General features: G+C 39.3%; 1 protein-coding gene across 1 annotated transcript in view; it reads right to left on the reverse strand.

The window, feature by feature from the left end:
• The window catches only part of LOC122814401 (zinc finger protein 665-like), a 112,343-nt gene that overhangs the window by 68,681 nt on the left and 21,411 nt on the right, over positions 1-22,251 (reverse strand). The window contains exon 3 of the mRNA XM_044086984.1: positions 5,261-6,451. Coding sequence (XP_043942919.1) covers positions 5,261-6,451 — 1,191 coding nt within the window. The remainder of the gene's footprint in view (positions 1-5,260; positions 6,452-22,251) is intronic.

Consider the following 22,251-nt stretch of genomic DNA (forward strand, 5'->3'; position numbering starts at 1 on the left):
TCAGAGATTGGCTTATACTTATTTTGCCTTTCCCTAATTACTTCATAGACCTCCTTCACAGTCCCCACTCTAGAACCACTTTCAATAAACTCTTCCATCACAGTCCTAATTTGCTCATCAAACTTTCTATCTTCAGTATTTAACATACTCACCCTAATCAACTTGAGCCTTCAATATACCTTTAAAGATATGGGTTGCATGCATGCTGTATCTATTCACATATCGGTTTACGTGCATTTCTTTTTTATGCATACTAGTTTCAATTTTCCCATTCTTATTATACAGATCTACATCCACAAATATAATTCTATCTTTTCAAACTGACATCTTGAACTTCAAAAAGTTCGTAGTTGAATTTAAATATCCTATATATTCATCTAATTCTTGTGTGTTGCCATCCCAAATTAGGAAGCAGTCATCCACAAACCTTTGATAAAAACAGACCTTATTATTTAAATTATTATATTCATAAGTTGGTACTTGGCTATCGGCCCTAGTGCCTATATAAGCCTAGCCATAACAATTCCCTGGCTATTTCTTCCCAGAATATTTACTTCCCTGGACCCCTGTCTAGCAGGGTGACAGACATGATCCCTGGGGTGAATTTCCTATCTCCCATCCAATCATCAAGGTACCTTTTGAACAGGACCAAAGAGGCGCTCTGCTTGACATGTATGGGCAGTCTATTCCAGAGTCTGGGAAGTCTCTGAGTAAGGAACCTATCCCTCCAGCATGTTTTGTTCATTGTGATGACAAGGTTTAGATCCCTGTAGAGTGTGGGTCTGAGGGATTGGGATTTCTTTAAGTGTGGCATGTCCAACAGCTCTGTGTTTGACATGACCTTGTATGCTAAGCAGAGATAGTCTATGAGTATATGATATGCAACAGAGTATAGCTGGAGTTTTTTTTAGACTGTCAGCATAGGCCATCTTCTTTAGGCCTGTGATTCTTTTAGTGAGGTATTTCTGCGTTCTTTCCAGTTGTTGCAGATGTTTTGAGAGGTACATACCAAACAGGGAATTGTATTTTATAATGGGTCTAATGAGGGATGAGTACAGTGGGACAATGTCCTCCCTTTTTCTGGATGAAAAGCCCTTAGTGATGAGCTGTGCCACATAGAAGGATTTCCTGACTGTTGTGGCAATGTGGTTATCGAAGGTGAGACCACTGTCCACCTGTGTCCCCAAGTCTCTTATCACACTTTTGGTGTTTAGTGTACTGCCACCTCCCAAAGGGGATAACTATAACTTTCTTGGTATTGAGCTTGAGCCCATGGCTCTGGCACCAAGCATCTGTTTCTGTAAGGCCCTTTTGTAGAATATCCGCATAATTTAGGGATTCAATAATGGCTCCAAGTTTGCAGTCATCTGCGAACTTAGTTAGCCAGAGTCCCTTAGTGTTGGCCTGTACTTCAGAGAAGTAGATGCCAAACAAGAGTGGTCCCAGGACTGAACCCTGAGGTACTTCACTTGTCACTTGTGTGGAGCTGTATTTGGAGTTGGCTACTTTTACAATGTGGGTTCTGTCAGTAAGTCAGTTGGCAATCCATCGAGTGAAGTAGGGATTAATGCCCAGCTTAGTAAGTTTATCTATGATTCCAGAGTGGAGGGTGGTGTCAAAGGCTACACACACACACACACACACACACACACACACACACACACATATATATATATATATATATATATATATATATATATATATATACACACATATATATATATATATATATATATATATATATATACACTGCTTTTCCCATTCATATAATACCAAATTAGGGTACATATTTGCTATGGGGATACCCATAACTACCCCGGCTAATTGTAAATAGGGTACATTATCAAAAATGAAAACATTTTTTGTTAGTACAAGTTCTAACAAAGTAGAGATGCTCTCAGTTTGTCTGGCATGTAGTTTTATTTCTGTATTTAGGAAGTCATATATCGCCTCTATCCCATAGTGGTTGGGTATTACTGTGAAAAGGGATGTAATGTCCAAAGTGACAAAAAGAAAATCTTTTTCCTGTTGTTCAAAGTGCCACTTATGTAACGTACATAAAAAATCATTTGTATCCTTTAAAATACTAGGACATCTATGTAAATAAGCACTTACCTTTGTAGATACTTAGAGATGGGCTCTGTCATCCATCCACCCCCTGAGACTATAGGTCTCAGGGGGGATACTCCACAGGTTTACGTATCTATGGAATCCCATAAATTTGAGGAATTCTTGGCCAAGAAACTGTAAAGTAATTGAATTGTTCTGTTGTTATATCATTTGATAGCTGAAGGTCATTTTATGTGGGAAAAACTACTAGGAAACTTAGAGAGCTGATAGTGGAACAGAAGTCAGATATTAGATAAAATATTACTACAAATGCTCTAAGTAAACATATAATGGAAAATGATCAAAGACACTTTTACATTGAGAGTAATAGATACTGTGACTATGGGAAAGAGAGGTGGGGATATGAATAATAGTTTAGAAATAAAAGAATACGAATGGATAATAAGGTTACAGGCTGATTTTAAACCAGGTTTAAATAGTGCAGTCAGTTTAAAACCTATACTATTGTAGTCTGATATTTTAATATTGTTATCTAGGTTCTTGAAAAGTGTTTTATTGTATTATTAATTTTTATTTAATTTTTGTGACTGTTTTGAACTTATATTCTACATGTGGGGGAAGGGGTTTAGAAGTTTGTGATAGGCTGGCTGATATCATATGGTTTTAAGATGGTCCTATTTAAATTGTATGGCTTGCCTATTAGTTTATAGCACAGAGGAAGGGTGTTTAACCCGAAAGCTTTGTAGCAATACATTTGGATTCTTTTTGATGTGGTTTTGCTGTTTGTTGATACTTAGGTGTGGTGCCAGTTCATTCTGTAGTTCATGTAGAACGCAGCCTGGGGTGTTGTCAAGTCTCATGGATGCCGTGTTCTTGGCTTTGCAGAGTGTGTTTTTTACCTGTGCAGCCGTGATTACAGGAACTTTGCATTATTCCAGTACAGAGATGGGCCCTTTAGGGGGTGAGAGGGGGTAAAGTTAGCACTGAACCTATCCACCAGGATGTTGGCAATATCAGTTGGTTCGGTAAATTTAGTGCCATTGTGCTGTAACTCAGAGAAGATCTAAGTGTTGCCATTGAGATTCTTGACATAGCTATAGAATGCTTTGTGGATGTCTTTAGAATCAGTGGCGATTTTGGTTTTCGTAACTAGCTTTGGAGGACTTTATGAGGGATCTCAGCTTCTTACTGAGGCTGACCAGGGATTACCTCCAAACCTGGGATTTCACTCTTTTTTTGCAAAACTTTCTTTCTTCTGTTGTAGATTTTGTTTATGGCAGGGGACCACCAGATTGGTTTCCTTCCTTTTTTTGGAGGATAGCATCTTGTTCTGTTAGAGATAACATGATCCATGCACTCGTGTAAGTGCTTATAAAGTGTATTTGTGTAGGATTCACCAGTCGTACCTCTATTGTCCATCTGCATGGGTGTCATGAAGTTTAACACTTCTGTCTTAAGAAGTGTGAAGTTGGCTTTGGAGAAATTTTTTACAGTGATTTCCCTAATGGGGGTGGGGGCGGGATGTAGATGTCTAGGGTGATTAGCTTGTGGTTGGATCTGGCCAACAAGGAATTGACCTCTGGTGTGGAACACAAGTTGCCCATGTTGGTAATGATCAGGACTAGGATACTGCTGCCCCTGGTGGAGGTGTAGATAAGTTGATCCAAGGCACTGGAATAACATAGAGCAAAGAGTTGGTACATGAGTAGTTTTCCCAGTTAATGCGGGGTAGTTGAAATTGCCCATTATTAGGGTGTTTAGTTGTACCCTAATATTTTCCAGTGCATCAAGAAATGAGTGGGAATGCTGGGGCTTGGTGGGGTATCTGTAGCAAACTACAATTTGGATTTGAGTCCTTCCCAGAGTTAATTACATTTGGATAATCTCGGATGGATTATGCTGAGCAACTAGCCTGGAGATGTGGATATCCTTAATGAATATGGACATGCTTCCAGGTTAGGTGGCCAAAAGGTGTGGTATGAATTATAGCCTGGTAATGCAGGGGTGCTCTCTGGAGCCTTGAACCAGGTCTCTATCACTGCACAGATGTCGATGTTCTTCATTTTAAGGAGTGCCTCGAGTGAGTGCATTTCGAGGTTTAGACTTATAGCATTAAGTAGCATTACTCTCAGATTTGTTTCACTTATGTTCATTGCTCATTTTTTATGCGATTTTAACTGACATTCACAACAATTTTTGTTGAAGTTTTATAACTAATCTGTACTAAACTAAAGTTGAGTCATGTGAATGTTTGATCAGATGTTGATCAGATGATGTATTAGGATTATTTAAGGTTGGAGATAACCATGTCAAGCAGTTCTGAAGAAATCTTTGCTAAAGACGAATGCGCTTGACTACATTTGGTCTGTTTTTGCTGTCAATAAATTGGATTTGTGGTTTGGACTTAAGTTTGTGTGGTTCCTGGGCCTCTACCTTCACTACTTGTGATTTACTAGGTACCAGAACCATTAAAGAAGTATATGTTAAAAGACTGCTTCTGAACAATTTGGGACCAAAAGAAAATTAATAAACAGGGAGGATACTTAGAGAAAGGGGATGAAGATGGGTTAAAGAGATACAGTGATAGCACAGAAGGGAAAGCTAAAGGTCAAACACTAGTTTAGGTACACAAGTAATAAGGAAGTCAGGGACACATGGAGATAAATGAAACATTGGAAGGGGAAGCAGGAAACAAAGATACTAAACTGAGTAAATTAATAAAGAACTGGGATATAATATATGAAGAGGAATGGGAAAATTGAAAGTAAAAAAAAAACACTAAGAACGTTAAACAGATGATGTGAGGAACAAGTTAGATGACAGGAAACAAAAAAGCAATAAAAATCAGAAGCTGAAAATAAAGTGTAAGTAAGGTGTGGAAACTTCTTTGGATGCTGGCCCAAATAAAGACTGTAATGAATTGTCAGCTGGTATATGTGAAATGTTTTATGGATGAAGGCATACTGAAACCAATAATGACATGTACAACTATTTCTCTGTATTACAGAACCTACATTTATTAATTTCTGCTGCTTTTTCTATAGACTTTGTGAACCAACATGTACATAGTTTTGTGTCATGATTCTGTTGAAGATTGATAAGATGTGTGAAGCACTTACTGCATTTAGTACATTTATTTGGTGAGTGGCATGAGGCTGTTGCAAACTGCTGAGATGTGTGATACACTTACCGAATTCGGTACATTCATATCGCTTCAGCTCCGTGTGAATGGCATAATGACGTTGAAGATTGCTGAGTTCGCTGAAACACTTACTGCATTTGGAACATTGATATGGGTTCGGTCCTGTGTGAATGACTTTATGCGTTCTTAGGTTAGAGGCCCATGTGAAAGACTTACCACATTCAGTACATTTATGTGGTTTCATGCCTGTGTGAATGGCATGATGTGCCTGAAGATTACTTAGCTGTGTGAAACACTTACTGCATTCAGTACATTTATATGATTTTAGTCCTGTGTGAATGACTTGATGCCTTTTTAGGTTAGAGGCATATGTGAAAGACTTGCCACATTCGGTACATTTATGTGGTTTCATGCCTGTGTGAACGGCAAAATGTGCCTGAAGATTACCTAGCTGTGAGAAACACTTACTGCATTCAGTACATTTATATGGTTTCAGTCCTCTGTGAATGGCATAATGCTTTTGAAGATTGCCTAGGACTGTGAAACACTTACTGCATTCAGTACATTTATATGGTTTCAGTCCTGTGTGAATGACTTGATGCCTTTTCAGGCTCAAGGCCCATGTGAAAGACTTATTGCATTCTGTACATTTATGTGGTTTTAATCCCGTGTGAATGACCTGATGCTTTTTCAGTCCACTGGCACATGTGAAAGACTTATTGCATTCATCACATTTGTGTGTTTCTTTTTTTGTGTGAAATTTCTTAGTTCTGTCACGTTTAGAGCTCCTGCTGCAGCCATGTCCTGAGTGATGTCTTGAAGTAGGAGTAAGAGAAAGCTCATCATACACCTTCACCTGCTGAGCACGTGGCTGTAGATGCTCTGTCAGATGATGTGCTGCAGGTGTTCCAGTGTCACATTCAGAGCTCCTGTTGCAGCCATGTCCTGAGTGAAGTCTTGGAGTAGGAGTGAGAGAAAGCTCATCATGCACCTTCACTGTCTGAGTATGTGGTGGTAGATGCTCTGTCAGATGTGTCACATGTGTTCCACTATCACTCTCAGAGGTTTGGTGGCAGTGATGATCTGACAGAAGCTGTGGTACATTAGTGACATAAACCTCGTCAATGTCCTTTCCAGGCTGAGACCTCTGCTGGAGGTTCCTTGAAGGGTCATGTAACTGTGATCTCACAAGTGTTGCTTGTTGTCTACAATTCACATTGCATTCTGTACTCTTCATACCTAAAGCAGATTATTTGAAAGTATATTATTATAAGAGCAAAAGAAATATACAATGTATTTCATCACAATGACGTTTGTACAATTTAGCAATTTAAACATTTTTAGATTTGTTTCCATTTAGTAAGTATTTTATTCTGTTATTAACGTCACTAATAAAATAAGGTTAGGTAGTTCAGTTCCACTTTTTATCAGAATTTTGTCAATGCTAGTAGGCATTTAGTTTATTTCATAGGTGTGTACTAGGCTAATGGCCCTGGAGCCGAGCCTTTACAAGCCTAGCCCATAGAAGTGCCCTGGCATCATGCCACCCGACATTAGTTCCCAGTGCCTCTATCAAGTAGAGCCGCTGGAGTGATCCCTGGGATGAACTTTCCATTTCCCACCTACTTAGCAAGATTTCTCTTGAAGACGGCCAGTGATGTGCTCTGCTTGACATGTATGGGAAGTCTATTCCAGACCATGGGCAGTTTCTGGGTTATGAACCTGTCCCTTCAGCATGTTCTGTTGATTGTGGTAATGAAGTTGAGGTCTCTGGAGCATGTGGTGCAGAAGGATTGGGATTTATTTAGCTATAGCATTTCTAACAGAGCTGGGTCAGACATGGATTTGTAAGTAAAGCAGAGATCGCCATTTAGTAGATGATACGAGACAGAGAATAGCTGGAGTTTTGAGTCTGTCTGTGTAGGACATGTGTTTAAGGCCTAGGATCCTCTTTGTGAGGTACGTTTGTGGCCTTTCCAACTGTTGAGTGTGTCTAGTGAGGTACATGCCAAATTGAGCATTATACTCGATGATTGGCCTAATGAGGAAGAGCAGAGAAAGATGACAACCTCTTTCTTCCTGGATGCAAAACCCTTGGTAATGAGATGTGCCACATAGAAGGGCTTTGACCACAGTATAAATGTGGTCGTTGAAGGAGAGGCTGCTGTCAACCTGTGTCCCCAGATCTTTTATAATGCCTTCACTGTTTGGTGGGCTCCCACTGATGTGGTAATTAGTGGGAACTGAGTTTTTCCCAAAGGGGATGATGCATTTTTTAGCATTAAGCTTAAGGTCATGGTTTCAACACCAGTCATTGGTCTCACTGAGGCCTTTCTGCAGGATGTCTACATCACTTGGAGAGATAATAGTGGCTCCCTGTTTGCAGTTGTCTGCAAACTTGTTCAGCCAGAGTCCCTCCATGTTGGCCTGGACTTATGAGAAGTAGATGCCAAACAGGAGAGGACCCAGGACCGATCCCTGTGGGACTCCACTCGTGACTGGTCGGCAGCCTGACTTTGGGTCTGCTACTTTCACTGTGCAGTCTATCCGTGAGCCAATTTGCAACCCACCTAGTGATACAGGAGTTGATGCCCAGTTTGGTGAGTTTATCAATAATTCCTGAGTGATGAATGGTATCAAAGGCCTTGGCCAGATCGAGGTAGGCTGTATGAACTGCCTTACCCTCATCTTCACCTCTTATGACTGACTCAAAGAAGTCAACCAGGTTGAGCAGGCGTGGTCTACCTTTCACAAAATGAAATTGCATGGGATGTAGAGTTTGGAGATTCCCTGTATCCTTGTTAATTACGTCCATGATGATGTGCTCCACAGCCTTACATATCAGATTAGTCAGGGTAATGGGGCAATAATTCCCAGGGTTTGTAGTCGCTCTCCCTTTATGGAGAGGGATGACTGTAGCATCCATTCAGTAGGGACAAAGTCAGAGGTGAGGCTGTGATTGAACATGACACATAGATGTGGTGCTTGTTAACTTTGTAGTTCATGTAGAACACATCCAGGGATATTAACAGGTCCCACAGAAGCTGTATTCTTGGCCTTGGACAATGTAGCTTTAACCTGAGCTGCAGTAATGCTGGGTGCCTGGCATTCCTGCAGTATTGTGACTGGTCCTTCAAGGGTGAGAGAGGGGCAAAGTTGGCACTGAATCTGTCAGCCAGTATGTTGGCAATATCTGCTGGCTCAGTATAGGGGGTACCATTGTGCAGTACCTCAGAGCAAACCTGGATATTGCCATGGAGATTACTGAAGTAACTATACAAGACTTTGTGGTTTCTTTTTATTGTCTACCACAATTCTGTCTTCATAGCTGGCTTTAGAGGTTTTGATCTCAATTTCTAATAAGGGAATTTTTCCAATCTTGGGACTTCACATTTTTCTGCAACAGTTTCTTCCCTCTGTTGTAGAGTTTATTAATGGCAGGGGACCACCAGACTGACTTCCTTTTTTGGAGGAGAACATCTTGGTTCTGTTGGGTATGGCTAGTTCCATGCATTTATGTACGTGTCCGTACAATGCATTGGTGTGTGATTCGGCAGGCATCTATTTTCCATCAACATGGGTGCCGTGAAGTTAGCCACCTCTGTTTTTAGGAGCCCAAAGTCAGCTTTGGAGAAGTTTTTCATGGTGGTTACCTTTGCAGGGGGTGTGGGTGAGATATGGACTTCCATGGTGATTAGTTTGTGGTCGGATCTAACCAGGGAGGAATTAACTATTGGTTAAGAGCAATGGTTGGGAACAAACCAAGGCCACACACGGTAGACCAAGTGCATGGATCAAACCATGAGCAAATGTACATCCAAAAAATGATGATCCAGCACAAAGGAAGATAAAATCACTAGGCTTTTATTGTGGCAACTCCATCATGCAAACCGGTTTCGGCTAAGACATAAGCCTTCTTCAGTGCAACAAAATATTCAGTTAGAGCACATCCTAGTGTCTGCTTATATATCACAAAATTTAAAGAGATACATGCAAACCAAATACTATAGGGGTGGCAACAGCCTTGGCCAGTATCCAGAAACCCAGGGATGACAGATGCAGGCCATCTCTGGCATAGCATTGAGGTCTGTTAGTCATGTCATCCCAAGCAGACAGATACTGGAACCCCTTAGAATGACACCAGAAACTTAGCCAGTTGTTGAAGTCATTTTCAGCTTGTACTGCAGTATCATTCTGGGCAATGCAGGATGCTACTCAGGGCTAGGGTCATACCTGCCTGAACCATGTAATCCAACAGCTCCTCCATGTCTCTTTTCATGTAGTTCAGGGAGGTGCATCTCAGGTCATTCACACCCACATGGACAATGACAGAGACATACCTGTACTTGTTGTAGAGTGACCTGAGTGCATGTGTTGTGTGTTGGATTCTGACACCTGAATGACAGCTGACTGTTACCTTCTCCTTATTCAACCTGGTGAGTGGGACATCAGTTTGCCTCACTAATCGAGACAACTATGATTAGTGTATTGGGCAAGCTGTTTTGCCTTAGGGCGCTTAGGTTGAGGGACACACTGTCTAGGTGAGCTATCTGCCTTGTGTTTTGTGCTGTGTTGAGTGCATTTTTGCCTTGGAGGTCTCTGTTGCTTCGGTAGATTTCTATTGAAAGCCTCCGCAAAGTTGGGTGTGTGGTTTGAGTTTTTATGTGAGAACTGTGATGGTGGGTGTTCTTTCAGTCAACTGCTCTTTTTTTATCAGGTAGCCTAAATCACAAACTTAAGTGCTGCTTTACAATTCTGTAAAACTGCCATATGGCCCCCTTCTCACCTTTCTTCCCAGTTTACTCTTCCCTCTAAAATAACCATCTTCCTGACATCTAACTTCTGGCATTCATAGTTTTAGGTAATCTCAGTCCTGGGACCTCTCATTTTCAGTCCTGGGACCTCTTTTGTTTCCAGTCCTGGGACCTCTTTTGTTTCCAGTCCTGGGACCTCTTTTGTTTCCAGTCCTGGGACCTCTTTTGTTTCCAGTCCTGGGACCTCTTTTGTTTCCAGTCCTGGGACCTCTCTTTCTTGGTATCTACTTCTCTGAAGTACAGGCCAACACTAAGGGACTCTGGCTAACAAAGTTCGTAGATGACTGCAAACTGGGAGCCATTATTGAATCCCCAAATTATGTCGATACTCTACAAAAGAGCCTTACAGAAACAGATGCTTGGTGCCATGGGCTCAAGCTCAATGCCAAGAAATGTATAGTTATCCCCTTTGGGAAAAAACATATACCCGTGAATTACCACATAGGTGGAAGTACACTAAACACTGAAAGTGTGATAAGAGACTTAGGGACACAGGTGGACAGTGGTCTCACCTTCAATAATCACATCACCACAACAGTCAGGAAATCCTTCTATGTGGCACACCTCATCACTAAGGGCTTTCCATCCAGAAAAAAGGAGGTCATTGTCCCACTGTACTCATCCCTCATTAGCCACATTATAGAATACAACGCCTCATTTGGTATGTACCTCTCATGACATCTGCAACAACTGGAAAGGCCACAGAAATACCTCAATAAAAGAAATACAGGCTTAAAGCAGATGCCCTATGCTGACTGCCTTAAAAAACTCCAGCTATACTCTGTCGCATATCATCTACTCCGAGGCGATCTCTGCTTAACATACAAGGCCCATGTCAAACCCAGAGCTGTTGGACATGCTACACTTCCCAATCCCTCAAAACCACATGCTCCAGGAATCTAAACCTTGTCATCACAATAAACAAAACATGCTGGAGGGATAGGTTCCTGACCCACAGACTCCCCAGAATCTAGAATAGACTGCCCATACATGTCAAGCAGAGCACCTCTTTGGCCCTCTTCAAAAGGAACCTTGATGACTGAATGGGAGAAAGAAAAATCACCCCAGGGATCACGTCAGTCACCCTGCTAGAAAGGGGTCCAGGGAAGTAAATAGTGTGGGAAGAAATAGCTAAGGAATTGTTATGGCTAGGCTTGTATAGGCCCTAGGACCGATAGCCTAGTACCAACCTATGAACCTATACATGCTTCACAGTTTGGTCTCTGTTGTTTCACCAATCAGCTCCCTTTGGTTAATGTACTGTCTACTACAGTACTTTTCATCCCCTGTCAAGTAGCTATATGTAACCACAACTTTATAACAAATCCTCTCTATGTTCACCCAGTCTTGCTTAAAACTCAAAAGGATGAAATACTGCTTTTTTCTCCTCTCTTTCCAGATATAACTTTAGCAGTCTAACGTGTCAATAATTTTACAGCAGCAGTGATCCTTATCATATGATATAGACATTACAGAAATGTGAACAATTCACTATAACTGTAGACGTCTGAGTAGGATCACTTTTGCAGTTTGAGCTTCCACACCTTTAGTAGTTTTAGTCCTGTTGCATTCTGGAAGGAAGGAGGAGCATAAATCAGTAATAGAGACTGCCCTTATCCTCACCTGTACCTGCCTGAATCCACAGCTTCTAAGGCAGAGCACCACAGTTTGAATGCTTTAAATAATGTCTAATTATGACGTACGGTCTCCATCCACAGAACACAGCTTTCATCTTCACTGGTAAAAAAGATGAAGAGGGCCGACTGCCTTCTTTGTCAAGGATTCAGGTATGCATCTTTACATGAAGATCTGTCTGTGTTTGGGTCTACAGAGCTTTGGGATGTGAGCCGGCTGGGCACATACCTTCTTGCAGGTAATTCCAATATGTTAAGAACTGTGTCACACTAGTGACTTTACTCACAAATATTAACAATAATGACTGACAGGATTATGAGGACATAACAGACAGTACAAGGATGTTGTCAGGTTCCTCACAGAAGATAAAGGGAGTTCCCCACTCCAAGATCATCCATTATTTCCTTACAATACGGACCTTGGTCAGCAGTAATGTGCTTAGCCAACAATCTCTGAAACTATCAGAATTTTTTTTTTATTGTACATTCCTGTCAATTTGAAAGATGTTAGCCTCTTTCTTTAAAAGAGAGTAGTCTAATCCTTGTTTATTTCAAATTAAAAAAGTCACATATTGTAGTGTTAGAAAAAGCTAGTATCAATTGCTTTCTTGTCGATAAGTTCTCAAATATGCATACTCAGAGAGTTAACTGCTTGTGTTTGAATTTGAAAATTCCATTAAACAATATTACACACTGCTGTGCTTATCAAATTGGAGAAGTAACACTAAATGTGTTAAGTAACATTTTAAAACCCATTGCAATTTTGTGGAAATAAACACTACTTTGAAACACCCAGGCATTCTTCTCTAAGGGGAACTGAGACGTGTTCACTTTTCCATATTCCAATATACAACCCTTTGCTAGGGTTTTCATGAAGTTTGTCATTAAAGTAATAAGGTTTACATCTATTTTGTCCATATAGTTAACTACTTTCAATGTACATGTTTGGGGTATATTCATTTAACATTGCTCTTAGAGTAGCTAAACAATAGATTTTATGCAGATCTGTGCTTTATAAATTTATGTTTTTGCATTCTTGTGTGTTATTTACATGTAACACAGCTTTTTTAATACACATTTTAGATTTTATTGTTACATTTTTATACTGCAACTAGTTAGGTCCAAATGTCTTGAAGTGGTTGCTTTGGATCATGTGATCCCATGGTGCTTTAAATGCAGTGTTTGCATTATGTAGTTTAGTTCTAAAGAAGTCCATTTAGTGTGAGGAATAAAGTTCTACACTATTATATTAAAGCCTTAGAAGGTGAATTGTGTGGTGCGCTTTGTTGTTACATTTTGTTCTTTGCATCACAGTCTGCCTTTTTGAAATCCACATTTTTGAATTACTTCTGAATGACATACCCCAAATTTTACACTTATCCAATGTCTAAACTGGATCCACACATACAGTGGCTAAGCAAAGCAAGGTTTTCAACCACCACGTACTACACAGAAGGGTACTGGCAGATTTCTCTTACTCATGAAGCCAGGAGGAGAATATGGCATTCTCCACCCAAATGGCCTTTTACATTAGGCGGCCTGTTTGTACATCACAGAGTATTTATCATCCTTCAAAGGCTCATGATAAGGCTCGGAAACCCCATACTACATATTTATCTGTGTACCATAATGACACAGTCATTTACTGAGCACAGTGGGATAAAATTCAGACAATGTACAAGCTGGTATGGACGCTCTAAAATGGGGAAGACTTGACATTAATGCTGCCAAAAGTAATCTTAACATGTATAAAGACATCACCCTAGGCTATGGATTGAGAGAGGGGTAATTAGACCTCAAATGGATACAACAGAAGCCATCAAACACCCAGCTATACCCAGTAACAAATGAAAATGAAACAAATTTTTCAGACTAGCATGCTGCTAACAAAAAGGTTGTACCCAACATTGTAAGTTGCTTTTGACAACTTAAAAATGATGCTATGTTCATAACCAGCCCTGACTTTAGTACTTTTTTGTTGTATACACTGATGCATCTCACGTTGAGTTAGATGCTGTGTTACTTCTGAAAAACGTTGGTGAAAAACACTTAGTGCACTACTCTGCAACAGAGTAGGAATGTCTCAGTATTAAGAGGTTAGCTTCATCCCTACAGCCTTATTTATTAGAATTTAGCGTCACTCTGGTAACTGACCATGCACTCCTACAGTGGTTGTACAAATAGGATGTCAACATAAAGTTGAATAGAAACAATGTATCATTACAGCCATTCCATTACGCTGATACAGGTCTGGCAGTAGCCACTTGAATACAGACAGGTTATCCTGGTTTCACACACCATCTCATTCCCTATATAATCATGGATTTTATGCTGGGAAGGGTTTTTTATGAGGTAGTAGTTAGTCAAAAAGGTTAAAAATGCTGTTTTATGGTGGTGCGTATAAGCCACATAATGTATGCATGCAGTGATGGTGCATATATACCATCACTGTATAAATTAGGATAGCAGAGGTTAATTTTGAAACACCTGCTGAAGAAGGTGTGAGCTTATTTGTGGAATAAAAGAATCTTTCCTGCACATTTACTTGTGGAATAACAGAAGCTTTCCTGGAATTTACCTGTGGACTACCAGGAGGTTACTTATGGACTTACTGTGAAGTAACAGTTGTAGGTCAACTTGACCAAACTGTCATAATCAAGAATTAAAATAAAACACTAAATTTGTTTTATGCAGAAAGTATGTTTATTTTTGTTTGCTTATTTTCATTTTTCTTTCTAAGGAGGAACTTTATCCTGATCTACACTTTAAATAAACTGCACAACAAACAGATATTTCTGTCTCTGATGTAGTTTACAATGTTAGTAGCTGAACAGTTATAGAGTACTCACCTTTGGTGCTGGAAGATGAGAAAGCTGTGGGTTCTATTTCCACCCCAGATGACTGGATTTATTTTCCATTACTGACACCATTACACAACATTAGGGCCTAAGTGCACAGTCCTTTAATGAGACAGTAAACTGAGGTCCCATCAGCCTGAGCTGTTTGTAGTTCTGATGGATGTACAACATCCCATGGTGTTATCAAAATGAGTTGGGGAAGTTCCCTTGGGCCCTGGCCAAATCTTACCTATTCGGTATAACTACCACCTTGGATTTTCCATGGAATGGGGATATTGGCCTAGTGGGACTAACCTGGTCAACAAAGGGTATGCATAAATGTGTGTGTGTCTGTGTATAGTCTACATCTATGTATATATTCATATGAGATATTTATAAACCGGTTCTATAAGTACAAAACAGCCATACAAAAATGAAATACTAAATAACAAAATCATTGAAACATCATAAATATGAATAAAACCACTAAACATTTATCATCAAAAACAAGCAAAACATGATTTAATACACCAACAAATAAGCATCCAACTCAGAATCTAAAACCACTATATAATGCCTTCAAAACCGTCAATGAAGAATACAAGTCATTCTCATCTAACACACAGAATAACTGCATATCCCTTTAAATGGTATCCTCCTTTGACAGAATCATTGACATTACAGATATCAATGGAGGTCAAATATCATAAACACAACTTTGTTATGTACTGAAAGCAAACATCATAACTATTAGAAAAATATTCATTTTATGTATGAAGTATTAGTTAAAAGCAAAGTAGTATGTAATGCATTTTTATTCTATTAATGATATGACAATTCATATGTAATTGTAAGAAGTTTCTGAAACTGCAGTGTGCTCTGACCCCTGACCCTGGCAGCTGCTAGCTCAGCGAGTTTTGATGTTTATGCTTTTCATAAGTGATTATCTGCTGGGTCAGGAAATTAAATGTGTGAAATAATGAAAATCTTCTGCTCTTTCCTGTTGGGATGATTTGGCCTTGTATATAACTTTTAGATAAACACACAGCTGTTGGGAAAGTGTTACAGGAGAACAAAGAAATGAATTAAAGGACTGAATCTGTTATTGCATTTGTACTGGCCTGAAACCTTGAAGAAGTAACTTCTACAGAAAGATATTATATTTAACCAGGTGGCTGCAAGGCCATATTGTTACTGAGGAAAAAAACAACTTTAAAATATATGTTCAGCGTTTTTCATGAATAGAAGACTGTTAGCTGAAATGATGTAGATGTCCTGTGACTAACCACGTCAGTAAAGTGGGCATAGCTATAATGTAAATGCTATAAAATATTGTGTACTTCCTGCATCATGTCAGACAAAATTCTGTACTTGTACGCTTTTTACCTCCTGGTGTACACTAGTAAACTTTTTAACCTGAACCTCCTGTGTATTGAAATCTTATTTTATTTAACAATAACTCTTACAGCAGAGAATCTTGAACCCTAAAGACATCTCTAACAATGATGTCAAAACAACATAATTTTGCTGTAAGCATCTCATAAGTGACTTGCTCACTTAAAATAAACTAGGGATGGCTAAATGCAGTACTAAGTTTTGGAAAACAAAAGCTCCAAAACTTAGCTCCATACGGGGTGCCATACAGAAATCTGTAATACAAAATGCATATAATGCTCATGTAAGTTGAGTTCCATCTCCTTAATATTAAAGGAGACGACAACCTTAAGTTAAGATGCACATAAGGATTATAAATGTTTTTGCATACATCTGTTTACATACACATTTTGCAATAAGCTGCTTTTTCCTTGCAGAGTTATGGGCAGAATGGAGTCTCTCCTAGCAACCAATAAGCACAAAGCACTGAAGAACATCCTGGAAAAGAACCATACTGTTAAATAACACACAATCCCACTCATGCAAGCACACCTATGGGGAAGTTGGACAATGATAGCTCACCTACAGTATGCAATGGGAAGGACAATGCAGTCCATGAATAAAACCCACAGGGAGGAAATACACTCTCAACACAGAAGGCAACACAGCCAAGAAACAAAATCATGAACATTTTGCTCTGACATGGCAACACCTCGGACTTATATTACATCAGACTGTTATATTAGATAAAAATGATACACTGCTGGAATCAGTCTTAATAGCAATAAAAAAGCTATGCTACAGTGCCTTATTATATAGAAGAGGCATCAAAGAACGATATATTACAAGACTGCTTAAGGATAATTTGGGACCACAAATACACCTAAAAACAGGAAGGGTGCTTAGAGAAAGGAGACGAAGGTGGGTTAAAGAGATACAGTAACAGTGTCTCTAGCTTATGAACACAAGTAATAAGGAAGTGGGGAGACATGGAGATACAAGAAACACGGAAAAGGAAAGCTAGAAAGAAAGATACTAACCTGAAATAAAGAACTGGAAAATAATACACAAAGAGGAACGGGAAGTTTTAATGAAAATACCAAGAACTTAACTATATGATGTCTGGAGCAAGACAGATGACAGGATACAAAAAAGCAATAAAAATTATAAGCAGAAAATAAACAAGAGACAGTAAGGTGTGGAAATTTCTTTCAAAGCTGGCTCAAAATAAGAAAAGCCAGCTGGTACATGTGGTTTAGCAGTAGAGAATATATAATAATGTAAAATGTTTTAAGGATGAAAACATACTGAAACCAGTAATGACATGCAACTATTTCTAGTTCTGTATTATACAACTTGTGTTTAATTTCTCCTGCTTTTTCAATAGAATTTGCAAACCAACATGTATGTAGTCTTAAAAATCTTTTGCGTTTCTAATACCATGATGGTAATGGACCCCATTCCTAAGTCAAAGTATGATTAAAGTTCATGAAATTAGAATTATTTCAAACTTTGATGTAAGCCAAAAGTGCTCTTCACAGCACCCGCAATGTGCCCAGTAATGACTCCTCCTGCAATTCATATGGGGTCGCATGTATTGGTAACATATTTAGATACAATTGTAGACAAGACCGTTGCTCCTACTACTATTGGAACTGTCTGGGTATCTTTCTTCCACATTGCTCTCATTTCTGCCTGCAGATCCTGATATTTTATGACTTTGTGTCTCTCTGTATGCAAGACACTGTAGTCACTGGGTGTAGCGATTTCAATGATCAATGCTACTTTTGTCTTCTTTTCTTGGGCCACTATATCCAGTTTTCGAGCATCCATCTTTTGAACTGTTGGTAATGGATGATCCCATGTGACTTCTTCATTTTTATGATGCTTTGTTGCTCATTTTTCCAGTGTTTTTTTCAGCCACTTCAATACCATAATATTTACACAATCCCCAGAGCAAGAGTCTTGCCACATTATTATTAGTATGTCACAACCAGCAACGAGGTATGCAACCATTCCAATTCAGTTTTACAAAACCTACATTTGTCTGTTTTTCCCACATGTTGAATGGACTTTGTAAACCAGCGTGTACATAGCCCACTATCTTGGGCTGCCAATACTAACCTTTCATCTCTTGGTTTAAATTTTCCTCTCCTTAACCATTCCTGCTTTTGTTCCTGATCAACATGAGGTTCTTCCAGAAGTTTTCTATACTTGCAACTATATTTATGCTTTTTCCACATTTCTTGCTTTTTCATCTGGTCCTTCACCTTATATTCTTTCTTTTGTTTTTTGGCACATTCATTTGCTGCCTGATTTTTATCAACGTCTGGTTTTATTTCCATTCCTGCTTGATGCCGATATGCTTCTGCTAGATGAAGCAGAGAAGTCATCTTAGATTTATTCTCCTCATGTTTTAAAACTTTCACTACGTTTGGTTCTTATGAGGTCAGCAGATGTGTGGAGTCCCATGACTGCAGATCTATACATATAATCAATTTCAAGGAGGCCCATTCCTCCTTCAGAACGGGGAATACATAATCTTGGTATACACTGACTTTTTATAAATCATTTGGTGAGCATGAAGCATCCTTCTTGTTTTCCTATCTAATCTATCCAGCACATTTTGGGGTCAGTCAAGCACTCCAAAACTGTAAGTTAGGACAGGAAGAGCAAATTAGTTTATAGCTTGGATTTTTTCCTAAATGTCAACACTGTTTCATGATTAATTTAAGTCTTATAAAGTATTCAATACTAAGTTTTATTCCCATTTGTTCATGTTTTGTTGTTGAGCATCAGTTCCCAAATATTTATACACTCCCTCTTGCTCAAGTTCTTTTATTTCACATTCTTGTCCCAAACTGACTGCTGCAGTTTTCCTGCTTTAAAGGTTGCTTTTGCACAATTACCAAGACTAAAAGACATCATCTGAAAATGTTTTGAAAACCTGCAGCTGTGCTTTCAGTTCCTCATCTGATGAGCTATACAGTTTTAAATCACAGACAAAGAAGATGAGAAATCTTTACACTCTGTTGTTTTCTAGGAGCCAAATTGTTCCCATGGCCTAAGCTGTTAAGTAAACAGCTTATTGAGTTAATGGCAAGGCAGAATAGCAACAGTGACAGAGTTACCCTGGAATATCCCGCTTGGAATTTTTATCCCTGGGATAGTAATCTGTCCTTTATCATTGGCTTAATTGCAAAGTGGTCTGTCACTCTAATGTAGTCGATCAGTATAGGGTTTATCTTATACTTTTTTAGCACTCTTTTATCCATGAATATGGGATACTATCAAATGATTTTTTATAGTCAATCCATGCCATACTTTGGTTCTTTCCCTTTTTACAGTTCTCCAGTATGACTTTATTTAACAAAATGATCCTTTGTTCCATATGACTTTCTTTTATTGCCCCTTTGTTCTACTGCCATAATTGAGTTTTCGTCTAAATGACTATCAACTCTGCCAGCATCAATTCTTGTGTGTAGTTTATACGTCGTCGGAAGGCAAGTTACTGGTCTATAATGTTTAGGGTCACTTGCAAATTCACTCTTAAGTAGGGGCATTGTTTTGCCTGCTGTTAGCCAGGTTGGTATCTGTTTGAGGTGTGCATATAAACAGTTCTTCATGACTAAATCTTCGTGCAAAGATGTCATTACTTTTAACTGGTTCATAGGTTCATACGTTGGTACTAGGCTATCAGCCCTAGGGCCTATACAAGCCCAGCCATAACAATTCCCTGGCTATTTCTTCCCACATTATTTACTTCCCTGGACCCCTGTCTAGCAGGGCGACTGACGTGATCCCTGGGGTGAATTTCCTTTCTCCCATCCAATCGTCAAGGTTCCTCTTGAAGAGGTCCAAAGAGGCACTCTGCTTGACATGTATGGGCAATCTATTCCAGAGTCTGGGGAGTCTCTGGGTCAGGAACCTATCCCTCCAGCATGTTTTGCTTATTGTGATGACAAGGTTTAGATCCCTGGAGCGTGCAGCTCTGAGGGATTGTAATTTCTTTAAGTCTAGCATGTCCAACAGCTCTGGGTTTGACATGGCCTTGTATGTTAAGCAGAGATCGCCTCTGAGTAGACGATATGCGACAGAGTATAGCTGGAGTTTTTTAAGGCGGTCAGCGTAGGGCATCTGCCTTAGGTCTGTGATTCTTTTAGTGAGGTATTTCTGAGGCCTTTCCAGTTGTTGCAGATGTCTTGAGAGGTACATACCAAATGGGGCGTTGTATTCTATAATGGGTCTAATGAGGGATGAGTACAGTGGGACAATGACCTCCTTTTTTCTGGATGAAAAGCCCTTCATGATGAGGTGTGCCACATAGAAGGATTTCCTGACTGTTGTTGCGATGTGGTTATCAAAGGTGAGACCACTGTCCACCTGTGTCCCTGAAAGTTAGGTACTGCATCTGGACTTGGGGTTCTCCAATTAAAGCCTTTTCTTAACTTTGTTTAAATCTCTCTGGCTGTTACTTCATCCAGTTTTATATTCTGCACCTTTAAACTTCTTATTCTTTCTTTTACTTCTTCTATCCATTTAGCATCTTTGTTATGTTCCACGGGATCTTCATAGATATTTCTTCAAAATGTTTCTACTTCCACTTTTTCTGGTGTCTTTCAAATCCTTTTACCTTGTTTCTCAATTCTCTATAAATCTTTTTTGGGTCATCAATAAAATACTTATTTTATACTTTTCCTTTATATTTATCTGTGTATCTTCTAAGGTTTTCCACCTGTGCTTAGTTTATTTGCGGTAGTGCATGATAGATCCTGGTCTGTTCTAATAGTGTGCATTGCTTATATCACATCTATATTTCTTAATATTTTTGTTCACCTATTCCCTCTTCTAATAGTCTTCTAACAGTGAGACTTCTTGTCTTAATTGCTTTATAGTTTTTTCTATTCGATACTTCCATGACGGTATTCGATTTCTCCCCTTCCTTTCCCTTGCTACCCTGTGTTCTTGTGATAGAACTTTATCAGTTATTAATTTAGCAACACAGTACTATATCCTGTTTAATTATGTTATATTGCATGGATCTCTATGGACAGTCCTAATTACTGCATTCATTTGTTTTATCAGACTTGCGACTTTTTGTGTTTTATTGACCTTCTGCAGTCTATTTCTCTTTGGTCTCAATATATCTAGCCATGTCTATTAAATCAAGTAACTCTTCTCTTAGCTCATTTTCTTTCAAACTGAGGGCACATCCCTTGTTTTCCATTTCCTGCAGGCATTCTATAGAAAGTTCTATAGAATCTTCCTGCGGCACCTTCTCTTCCATTTCATCCTGACCATCTGTTGCTGTGTCATATGACATCTCACTGGCCTATCACTCTTCAACATTGACTGCATCAGAGTTTACAGTTTCCTGTTCCTTTCTTTGCTGTCTAGTTTCAAGTAAACATTTATACTGGTTTCCTGTGGAAGGCTCGAAAATATCTCGATATGGCACATGACCAACTGCTTCCTGGGGTCTGTATTAGATAGTCAAACATAAGTGAATGCTCTTACATCGACTCCTAATAACTGAAACCACACAATGTCGAACATATGGAACAGCAATTTTTTTCCCCAGGTAAAAAAAAATTGCTGCTTAAAAAAAATAGATAAATCTACACCCCCACATCCCCCCTACTTAAATATACCAACTCCGAGATTGCACCACACAGTGGAGGATATGGCAAAGTTCCAGCAATGGCCCAGAGATTTTTTTCCCCTGGGAAAAAAAAATAGTTGTTCCGGCCATTCAACATTCTGTGGTTTCAGTTATCAGGGTTTGATGCAAGAGCGTTAGCTCTTTTCAACATTCAACATCCTGATAAAGCCACTCTTCCTGTTCCACTGGTTTCCCTTTAAATTGGATATCCATTGCCTATCCTGTTGTGGTGCTTTCTGCATTAGATTTTCTACACTGAATTCTTCACTTTGCAGGTAATCCATAACCTCAGTTTATATTTCCTTAACTTCTACATTACTAATCTCCTTTTCTACTTTTCCTCTTTGTCTTCTTATTTTTTGCATTGTAAAGTTTTCCATGTCTGAATTCTTTTGCCTGTATTTCTCTTCAAATATCTTTGGTACTACTCTTTTTTTATTGGTTAGTTTTGCTTTCTCCTTTGCATAAATAATACACCATATTAAATTTTTCTTTCTGGGCGGCCGTGGTGGTGCAGTGGTTAGCACTGCTGCCTTACAGCAAAAGGTTCTCTGGTTCGATTCTTGGCTGGGGTGCCTTCTGTGTAGAGTCTGCATGTACTCCCTGTGGTTGCTTAGGTTTCCTCTGGGTGCTCCGGTTTCCTCCTACATCCCAAAGACATGCTGTAGGTCGACTGGACCCTCTAAATTGGCCCTAGACAAAAATGTGTGTGTGTGTG

The sequence above is a fragment of the Protopterus annectens genome, chromosome 10.part0, assembly GCF_019279795.1.
Source record: "Protopterus annectens isolate FY-2018-M chromosome 10.part0, PAN1.0, whole genome shotgun sequence".
Classification (NCBI taxonomy): domain Eukaryota; kingdom Metazoa; phylum Chordata; order Ceratodontiformes; family Protopteridae; genus Protopterus; species Protopterus annectens.